General features: G+C 42.8%; 2 protein-coding genes across 5 annotated transcripts in view; one reads left to right on the top strand and one right to left on the bottom strand.

The window, feature by feature from the left end:
* Window positions 1-10893, top strand: part of GUCD1 (guanylyl cyclase domain containing 1) — a 13244-nt gene extending 2351 nt beyond the window's left edge. For 2 of the 3 annotated variants that reach the window (XM_085859790.1, XM_085859791.1), the window contains exons 2-5: window positions 4986-5151; window positions 5266-5357; window positions 5856-6100; window positions 10099-10893. In XM_085859790.1, the coding sequence (XP_085715916.1) occupies window positions 4986-5151; window positions 5266-5357; window positions 5856-6100; window positions 10099-10193 (598 nt within the window). In that variant the 3' untranslated portion in view covers window positions 10194-10893. The remainder of the gene's footprint in view (window positions 1-4985; window positions 5152-5265; window positions 5358-5855; window positions 6101-10098) is intronic. The other variant, XM_085859792.1, reaches the window with a different exon arrangement.
* LOC147010928 (uncharacterized) overlaps window positions 10235-11063 on the bottom strand; it is a 24487-nt gene continuing 23658 nt past the window's right edge. For both annotated transcript variants that reach the window (XR_015052439.1, XM_085859789.1), the window contains exon 12: window positions 10235-10863. Coding sequence is in view for 1 of the 2 variants with exons in the window: in XM_085859789.1 (XP_085715915.1) it covers window positions 10810-10863 (54 nt within the window). In the remaining variant the exon portion in view is untranslated. The remainder of the gene's footprint in view (window positions 10864-11063) is intronic.

The raw sequence follows: 11063 nt of genomic DNA, 5'->3' as shown, positions 1-11063 counted from the left end.
TTGCAGACAAAAAAGTGGGATGTCCGACAGCAGGCCTTATCAACAGCCATTGTAAGCATTGTGGTCGAGAGGACAATGATCGCAAAAAACGATTACAAAGTCGTTGATGGAAATCGACCGGCGGTATCTCGTCTTTAATTGGTGCTGTGCAAAGAACTGTTCACAGAGTTTTGGCCACCTGAGCACCACGCGGTCTCCACGAGCGACGACAGTTGACGTCTTTCCCCCAAGAAATGGTAACAGAGAATTTTCTTGGAGCTGCATTAGATATTGAGTTTTCAATACACCCGATATCCACAGAATACTTTGAGAATTGGCAACTTAATCTGTAAGTTGCTCCAATATATCATGGAGCTTGCATTACTGCGATCATAATTAACGGCACCAATTATTCCCACCTTATGGGGTCAGCTGGGGTATGTTTTTTAGCCCCTTTCATGAATCGGGTGGCCAGTCTTTATGTTAAACTGAAGGTGAGGGACATCTGTAATTTGTTCAGGGTGTGGTGATAGCTCGAAGACTCCTCATAAAGGACACTGTTGGATCTTTAACGTCCACCATGTAATGGCAGCAGACAGGACGCCAAGTTTAACGTTCATCCGAGGAATGGAGCACACATTGATACTTTGCCCTGCCTGTGAAACACCAGGATGACAGTTTATAGCTGGGTCAGCATTTGAAACCAGGCTGGACAGCTTAGAGACAAGTATGCCGCCGAACTCGACTATCCTGTCAGTCCCGAGCTTGTAGACCTTTGTAGCACACTTGAAACCAAGGGCGGTGTTTACAAACGCACTCTGGAACGGATGCAGAGAACTTAGACATAATCTGGATTTAAATTTCAAAATCAACTGGTGAGTAAATTAAATGTAAAAATGTTATATGTTTCAAGTTGACGACTTAGTAAAATAGGCCTAAGGCCTTTTGGTGGTCCACATTAAAGTAGGCCGACCGGGATGGGAAAAGACGCACGCACGCACGCAGCCTCTCCCTTTCAGGTGAGGCGAAATGTAATTAGTTCTACGTCGCATGTGAAAATTGCTGAACAATTTTCATAATGTCATTACCTCCACCATCGAAGGTGGACAGAGGTCATGTTTTCATCCGTCTGTTTGTGAGCAGGTTATCTCAAAAAGTTGCGGACGTATTCGGACAAAATTTGGTGGACAGGTTGGGTGTGTGATGAGGATAAATTGATTTGATTGTGATGGAGATCTGGATCCAGATGCGATAAATTTCCTAATTTTGCGCGTGATTCTTCACCATTGATTGGGCCAAGAACGATACAAAGCATGATATTTCAAAAGGTTGTGGACTGGTTATGACAAAACTTAGTGGATGATATGGGTAGATGACCGGAACAAGCCGATTATATTTTGGTTCGGGTTCAGGTCCAGACGTAGATCCGGCCTATTAGTGAGATACAAAACGCTATTCAGCTTGGCGAAGGTATGCCCTCCACTAAGTACCGTTCTAGTTTTGAATGTGTACGGAATGGATTGGATTGATGAAGTGTTGATGTAGCACAGGCATGATGGGCCAAATGTCCACTAGTCAGTGTTTTATTTCTTTTTAAATTTTAACCATTTAAGCTTTTGTCATCAATCGCCAGCAGGATGGTGTCGAGGTACGCACACGTGGCTCGAAGTTGTCCAGCCTGGGTTCGTATCCCAACCCAGCTAAAAACTGTCATCCCAGTGTTTCATCAATGTGTGTGCTATCCCTCAGATGAACATTAAACAGGTGTCCTGTCTGACGGCATTAGTTGGTGGATATTAGGATCCCACGATGTCCTTTGTGAAAAGGAGGCGAACTATACCCTGAACAAATTACAAATTTCTGCCCTAACTACTTCGAACGGTACATCTGGCCAGTCAGTTCATAGAAGACTTCCCCGGCTACCCCCACAAGAACTTAGGAATGATTATGGTGGTTAAAGAAGAAGCTGTTGTCTAATTTTCAACAAACCTTTATTTTGACAATATGGAGAACAATGATTAATACATTTTACTATTTTTAACCTCCGTCACCGAAGGTAGAAGGAGGTTATGTTTTCACCAATGTTTGTTTGTGTGCAGGATATCTCAAAAAGTTGTGGATGGATTGGGACGAAACTTGGTGGACAGGTTGTAACAAGGATTAATCTATTCGATTTTGGTGAAGATCTGAATCGGGATCTGATAGTTTTGAAGTGATTTTTCACCATTGAGAGATAGGGCCAAAACGATATATAGCACGATATCTCAAAAGGTTGTGGACAGATTCAGGCAAAACCTGGTGGACAAGATTATGTGTGTGAGACAAGGACGGATTGATTCGATTTTGGTGAGAATCTGGATCCGATAATTTTTTTGCGATTCTTCACCATTGCGTGACAACAATATATAGCATGACGTATCAAAAATTTATTGGCTCCTCCCTGTATGTTCTACCGGATCAGGCGTGGCGTGGCAGAGCTATGCGCTCTATTGAGTGCCCTTCTCGTTTTTAGCTGTTTTCATAAAATTTAGTTTGAGAACAAAGTGTTTGTGGACGGGCTTTGGATCTTGAGATTCTTTATAGTTACTTGTTAGTCAAACTATTTCGCTTAGCCCTCAAAGGCTCAGGTAGGAGCTTGTACATATATCACATCCAGGACAAGGACAATTAAGCCTATATCATTGTGCTTTGTGAATTACAAGAATGTTCTGAATCGAACAACAAACATCTAATGCTAGGTTCCCACTGTCGTGCGATCCGTTACGAACGCCACGACTGGCCCTTCGTAGCTGATCATGGAATTTCTCTGAAAGCTGTTCCCACTATCACGATGCGCGGCACGATTGAAATCGTGGTCTCACAGAGCGTGGTGTTTGTCTTGTCTAAGATCGATCCCGATCACCACGATTAGGAAGCACGATTAGATGCAATCTGTCACGCTTTGTTACGATGCAATACGATCTGTCGCGCTTTGTTACGATGCAATACGATCTGATGCGATGATCCCGATTGACAACTGATCGTAGAAAAATTTTCTACGATTAACACGATTGCCACGACTGACCTCAAGATCTGATAATATCTGAAAGGATCACCACGATTAGTCCATTATTTCAATCGTGCCGCGCATCGTGATAGTGGGAACCTAGCATAACAGATGGGATTTGAACCTGGGCTCCCTGCATCATCGGCCAGTGGTTCAGACAGAAATATGAACAGGCCGACCCAAATTTGTCTTTATTCAAATCCACTACCACGGAATACATCTGAGCAGAGGAATGTTTTGTCCAAATCTCATGTAATCCATCTCGCATTGCAGTCATCCCGTAGCCTTGACTCATGGCACATAAGCAGTGGAATAATGAAGCTCCACAGTTTTCACAGTGGAAATAAATGTTCCTGCATTACATGTCTGTCTGTCTGGATAAGTCCAAAGATGAACAAATGCATTTGAAATAGTTAATAATTGCACTATGGTGTTTTGGCAGTAATTATTTGTTCTACCAGGTTGGCAGGATGACCTAAGGCTAGGCCCAAGAGGTATGCACACTCTGGTGTTTTGCAGGCAGGGTGAGTAGTCAACGTGTGCGCCATCCCTTGGTTGGACGTTAAGCCAGAAGATCGGTCTGGCAGCACTTGTCGTTGGTGGACATCAAAATATCCAATGGTGTCTTTCGCCAAGATGAGGCGAGTTATCGCTGGCACGCTGGAATAAATTGCAAGTTCCTGCCTCATCCTGAAAACAAGTGGAGTGACGACCCAGTCTTCGTACTTACCATAGTCTTATCCAATAATGAATTTATTTGGACCCGACGGCTTTATGGGTATATGGGGCAAGATGGATGGATGGATAGTTTGTTCCACAATCTCAAGATTTACTCCCCTTCAGATTTGTGGAATATTGGTGTCAAACAAAAAAAAGCTCACTTTCGCCTTTCAAGAGTGAAACGTTTATTTTGGTGGCCCGTACACGTTCAGGTTGCATGTGCTCGAAATGCAAACTCGAAGCATACCAAGAGTAGCATTTGGGAAAGTTCATCTAGCTATAATTCCAGCAATCTGTGTGTGTGTGTGTGTGTGTGTGTGTGTGTGTGTGTGTGTGTGTGTGTGTGTGTGTGTGTGTGTGTGTGTGTGTGTGTGTGTGTGTGTGTGTGTGTGTGTGTGTGACCGCTGTTTCTCGACAACCTCTGGTCCGATCTAATTGAAACTTGCCAGGTATATTGCTGGGGACCTGAGGATGTGCCTTTTCAAGGTTTGATATTAATCGGACAAGTGCTTCCCAAGTTATGGCCATTTATTTACCAACCAATGGGAAGACACGTTGTTGCGTGGGCATGGCCGATGGGGAAGGGAAGCTCAGCCACGTTCCCCATTACGGGTTACAACGTACGGGCTTCTGGAGAGTGATGACTTCGTGTATTCTAATAATTTCTCGATTTCTTATGCACATTTATAGATAAACAGAATGGCCCAAGTTATGATCGTTTTCATATTAGACGGTGTATAAATTTTGGGAACATCAGGGTGCTGGTATGCTCCGAACCAGGAAGTAAATTTTTTCTCTCTCTTCTCTTCTCTTTTTGTTTTTCCTTGCCACGGCATTGCGAAAAGGTAAAATACATTGGCGCTAATTGAATAATTGGGTATTAAAAATAAATTGCGAATAATCGTAACTGCGAATAATATCGAACTTCCGGGTCACGCACGTACGGGCACGCGAGAGCGAAGAAACGGCCTGTGTGGTTTATTTATTTATTTATTATTACTTTTTTATTATTATTATTATTATTTTTTGTTTTACGGGCACGTACTAGTTCCACTAATGCAAAGCTTTTAAAATGTACTTTCCATTTGAATCATGGCTGTGGCCCACATGCCACCAAGTGGTCTAATGCGCTTTGATACGACAATGACAACACCAACACCATGCAACAATATGAAAAAGCAAACTTTAAACTCCCCCTCCCCAGCAATGTATTCCCATTTCTGTTTGACCTGTCTGTCAGGTATGCTCGTGGCGTGAGTGAGGAAGAGTTCCTCGCAGCCTGCCAGAAGCTTGGCCTAGGACAGAGTGTGTGGACCATAGACTTGGCCTTCTTGATGGCTACCATGAATCTGTCGCACCATTTCTGCACCCAGACACTCGGGGTGGACCGGAGTTATGAAAACCAGGTAAAGACTGTTGTGAAGCAGTGGTCACTGATAGTTTTGGGGACAATGTGGAGGGGGGAGGGGATGATTTGGAATTTTGTTTGACTTACCTGATATGGGTTGGTGATGTTGCAGGAGTTTTACCACCGCGACTTTGCAACTGATGAGCTCAGAGTAAACCGGAGGTTTGCAGATGCAGCCGATAGTGGGGTGAAGGTGGAGAAAAGGTGTGTAACATAACAAAGTGATGTCATTAGTATAAGGTGTACTTTAAAAAGCTGGTTTCTTATGCTTAACCTTTTTGTTAACCTCCGCCATCGAAGATCGGAGGTTACTGTTTTTTATTGTCCTGTAATTGAGGCTGACATTATAACAAAGAGCAACTGAAAAAGTTTTAGAAGTCAGGAGATTTAGTTAGAGAACAGCAGAATTGGTCTCATGATACATTTCCACTCTAAACACTTTGTTCTTCACTTAGCTGAGACATCATCCTGGGGAAAGAAAGAAAGGACAATCAATGGAACCTTTTTGAGTGGCTCTTTGTAATGGTGGCAGTTTCATTATCATGGGATTAAAATCAAAAGTTGGAATAATTTTGCACTAAATTTTTCGGCCACAGCCTGTACAATACAATTTACCTTGCGAAATAAAGCAGACGATACGAAGTCATACGTTTACCTTATGTCCGAGGTGAGATGTCTACATTAATGAGCATCTATGTCCAGGGCAGTGTCAATGTCCGAGGTGGAGACTCATCTTGCTGCTGGTAACGTGGCTATTGTCCTCACTGACGCGACCATTCTCCATTGTGAACTCTGCTCCCCACCCGCTGTCAGCTACTGCTGCTTTGGAAGTGCACTGCCAAGCTGCTACCCCTCCCGCAAGCATCAGTATCAGGGCCACTTTGTGACGGTGTGTGGCTACAGCCGACCTGATGGATCTGTTTTCTACAATAACCCAACCTGTGACAGTGAGTCATGTGACTTTTGTATTCTCAAACACAATTACTTCAACTGTCCCTAAAACATGCACTGTGTGTTGACGAGATCTTTCTTAACAGACAGTCCCACATCAATGGCCAAGAGTACAGTATTATTAAAACCTAAAAATCAGGCAAGTGTCTGTCTGTGTACCAAGCTCGACACCGAGCGTCTGTTCTGCCAAAGCAATTTCTTGTATGTTTGCAATCCTGGGTGGGTCGTCACTCCGACGCAGGATACTTGGCTGTGTGTGAAGGGATTTGTAATTTGTTCAGGGTACTGGTGATAATTTGCAGCCTTCACGAAGGACATCATGCGATCTTTAATTTCCATCAGCTAATGCCAGCAGATGAGACGCCCTGTTTAACGTCCATCTTCGGGACGGCACACGCATTGATGCGTCACCCCCCATGTAAAAGACCAAGATGGGTTTGTAACTAGGCTGAGATTTGAATCCAGGCTATCCTACCAGCCCATTTATTACACGTCCATCTGCACATGGGCTGGAAGCTACTGAAACTAAACAAAATGTTTATTTTAATAAAACGTCTGTCGTATTTAACCCTTTAAAGTCCCATCTCCTACTTATTGCTACAGGAAAGATCTACTTGCTTTGACTACCTGCTTTTAACCTGTGCGCGTAGCACAAAGTGGGGTGAAAAAAACTGGTTCATTCTGTCTCTCTGACAGACATCAGTCTATGATTGAGGAACAACTTGATTTCAGTGGAATTTTCTATTTTGAACACTGTAAAACATGAATCGGAACATGAACCTGCAGTTTAGCAGTACTTTCGCTCTGAATTTGACATTGTAGAGCATCTTGTCCCATTGTACAGCACAGATTACCCCAGTACAATGGTACTCATTTTGCCAACCTTAAAAGCATGATGGGCTGAGTCAAACCCCACCTGGTGTTGATTCAACGGTCGACAGGGGCTCAAATTTGGGACCCTAAGGTCCCAAGCCAACGACCTCAACCACCAAGCTTTAGGTTTGTCATACTTGGGCAAAACGTCATGTCATCATCACCAATAAAATTTGCTGCACTCTCAGGGCGGAGCAACAGCAAGATTCAGACAAAAATGGCAGCTGCCCCTCGCAAATACAGTATAGTGCTCGAAAACACAAAGCAAGAATTCAAAAGACCCTTCCCATAACCTTTTCTCAAGACTGCACGAGGTCAGGTGTTCGATGTTAAAAAAAAATATATTCACATTAAACCAATACTTGCACAAGGTGGCTAAAGCAAAAACTTGGAAATGTGGCAAAAGGTTTTTTTGTTCGTCACCTCTACATTAGGGGGTAGGACTTTAACTCCCATAGGTAAACAAAACAGATCCCCTTAACTACATACCAATTAGCTCAATTCCAATCAAGCAAGGTCATGGAATACATCATTGCAGTTGATATGAAGTTCTTCCTTTTCTCCAACAACCTCATCTCAACAATTCAGATTTAGACCTGGTCACTCTACCTTGGATGGATGGATGGGTGGAAGCCCTCAATGTCAAACACAAGATCAGGCCATCTCTCGCCATATCTGGAGCTTTCGAGAGTCTGGCATCCCACCCTTACTCCAATCTCTGCTGATGGCATCCAAAGCCAACTTCACACACGGCTTTACCGACTTCCTCCACTCGTAAGCCAACCTGTTGCTCTCAACGGAATATTTTCATATCTCCCTGTTCAGGCTAGACTGCCCAAAGGCATTGTTCTGGGCCCAGTCCTATTCCTAACCTTCATAAACGATCTCTCTGACTGAAAAATCTCCTTTATCTGTACGTTGATGACTCCACAGTCTCATCCTTCAGAAAGGCAGGCTACAGCCTCTTCCCTCTCTTCAGACCTTGAAAAAAAAACAGGGGCAATACCCATGGGCACTCACCTGGTCGTGGCTGGATAAGAAAACTAGGGAACCACTGGTAGGTGTGGATGACCCACAAAATATTTAATGGAGAAGTAAATACCGAATTGATTTTTTTTTTCATCACCATGAACAAACTTTGGTGCATCACAGATGATGAAGGTTGTGGTCAAGTTTCATCAAAATTGTCATTTTAGAGAAGTTGCAAATGTTTGTGGACGGACTGATGACGTACCATCCCATAAGCTCCCTGGAAGGAACTACATTCTGGGTGAGCTTTATTTGAAGAAAAAAAAAGTCAAACACTTGGAATATGTCTTTCAATCCTGACAATCTCACACACTCACCTTCTCTCTCCAAAAGGACCTTCTGGCAAACCCTTTCATCTACTTTCTTAATCCTGTTGGGGAAGCTGTCATTCAAACTCCCAGGTCCCACAATCAGCCATGATCTTTCTTGGGCAAACCACTTTTCAAATTTGGCCTCCAAATCCAGTTGCTGACTGGGCATCTTACCCCCTTTCCCCCGTTACTCCCCAAGTCCATCTTTCAAATTTTTAGTGTTTGCTTCTGTATCCATGTTGTCCACCCCCACTGAATCCTCCACTACCCCTCATTTGTCTAAGTCTCCCTCTATTTTTGTCCTTCAACTCTGCTGTTGGTGTTTCCCCCCCCCCTCTTTATTCTATTCAACATCCTGATCCGTTCAGTATTCGAGCTCTTCCACGAGCCTTGACTTGGTATTAAAAAAGGGTTGGGAATCTATGGCATTCCCTTCAACCAAAATAAGAGTAGTGTTGTATCTATTCACTCTGACAAAAGTTCCCGCTGCCAGTTTAGTCGGCATGAGGCCTGCATTTTGGACAACATTGCAGCCTCAGAACTGCACTTATTACATTTTTCCCTTCTCATTATCAAAGAAGCATCCAAGCAAATGGAATTTTGGGGAATTTCCCAGATATTTCTGCAAACTCAGTGATGTGCATGACTGGTTGAGAACAAGTACTTTGATATTCTATTTTTAAAATCGTCTCTCGTTACGCATGGTCAATTTTAAGACAGGATTTTTGAAAAATGAATTTGAAAGATCAAGTGTCTGCTCTCGTGATCACCAGACAATTCGCAGCTGCGAAAATGGAACATGTAGAAAAGTCAACTGCAGCGTATCATCAAGATGTGCTCCTTCACACAGGGATGTTCATTGAAATTTCAATAATCATCAGATAGAGTGATTAGAGATTAACACGTTTCACTTGAATGTGTTATTGCTGTGATTAAAATGAAATGGAAAGGTTTTTTTTTTCTCTCCAAGAACGAGGCTCATAGAAAAGCAAGAACTTTTTGTTGTTGTTGAAGCAATGCAGCCCACTCCTTGGTAAGGAAATCAATCCATGGACATGTTTCTGGCTCACTGGCTTTCAACAGCATGGAATGGACTCCTCCAAAGTTTGTGATACCTCCTGGACACAACCAAAGTGGACACAGTCTTCCAAATCACACATAGCATCATGGCCTTCACTTTGGAACATGTCCTTGCATATGCAATTGCTCAATTGTCTTTCACTTTATTGTGAAAAATCAGTTTTTACTTGCATTGGGAGGAAGCGATACAACATCCAACTCCACTCTGAATGCCAATGACACCATCTTGTAATATGACTTTTCTTTGCAGGCAGCAGAAGAATTGAGGTTTTACCCCCCCCACCCCCATTCTTCTTGAGCCACGTGGTGCCCAACCCACAGGTTTATCCATGCTTTATCCTCTAAATGCTGAGAGCCAAGGAAGGAGGCAGCATGTACCATTTAAAAAGTTTTTGTTATGACTCGTCTAAGATCAAAAACGAATCGCCTACCTCCTGGACTCCGAGCAGTTTCTCTAACCCCAATGTTACCATTTCGAGTGTCTGTCTTTGCCACAATCTATAAATTTAGTGGGAATGGGGTGCACCTTTTTATTTCCTTTTGGGCAGTTATCCAGCAGGGGTGATTAAGTATTTGTTGAAATGATGATTTGTAACGTTAACCATATCCAAACAGACTATGTCAGTTTCCTTTTTCAGGCATTCTAACTGCTTGCTCTTGTCTCTACACCTCATACAATCTGATCCTCCACTTTTTCAAAGGAATGTGCATTTGCACCGTGAAGAACTTTAATGAAGCCCGGACAAGTTACGGGACAGACGAGGACATCCTGTTTATCTATAAAGACGCAAGCTGAATTCCGACCAGAGGAATTCATCGTGAATCCAAGCTTCGCGCTCTGCTCTGGGATCTTGTTTAATGCATTGTAGAAGATTCAATGATTTGCTGTACATGCTTTTCAAACTCCTCGTCATTACAAATTGAGTCGGTAGCTGCATGGAAATGCAAGTTTACCCACACTGCAATTTGACAATACTTATTTTTGTACTTCTTATACTTATTACACAAATTTTCTGGTGGGAAAACGGTCAAAACAACAAACGCACACAGTAAATTGTCTGACAAAGGCACTTGTGACGTTTGAAACGTCGGTCGTGCAAATCAAACGTCATCATCACTTTGGTCAAGTTTTTTTTTGTTTGTTAGGAAAAAGATAATTATAGCTGCCTGTATGACTTTAGTGCTTATGAAATGCAAAATCCTGGACATTCAACTAACCCCTCCCCTCTACCCCTCTCCCCAGCACCACATTGCAAAATGAATGTTGTTTTTCGATAAGGCATTGCTTTTGCAGCCACTAAGGAGAATGACCTTTCAATGTTAACAACGAAGATATCTCGTGTTTTATAAAATATAGTAACTACACAGCTCTACCAAATAGGTTTTGTTACTTTCTGCTGCCACAGGAAGTCTCAGCATTGTTGTTCTCCATTGCTTTGCTGGAGGTATTCTTCGTAAAGCTGCTTCTGCAAGATTAAAAAAGATTTGCCGAATCAGCTCGACGTGATTACTTGTACAATGTGAATATTGCACAACTTGCTTTGTGTGAACGTAGATCCCTGCACGGCGAACAAAATTGCACAACAAGGTGCCTGCCGTGGTATACAAGCATTAGTAGTTTGGAAACTGGTTTGTGGGATTGATAGAAATCAGAGTGGGTGTGAAT

The sequence above is a fragment of the Eptatretus burgeri genome, chromosome 16 (genome assembly GCF_056783735.1).
Source record: "Eptatretus burgeri isolate ZD-2024b chromosome 16, Ebu_testis_v1, whole genome shotgun sequence".
NCBI lineage: Eukaryota > Metazoa > Chordata > Myxini > Myxiniformes > Myxinidae > Eptatretus > Eptatretus burgeri.
This window is presented reverse-complemented; position numbering and strand designations above follow the sequence as displayed.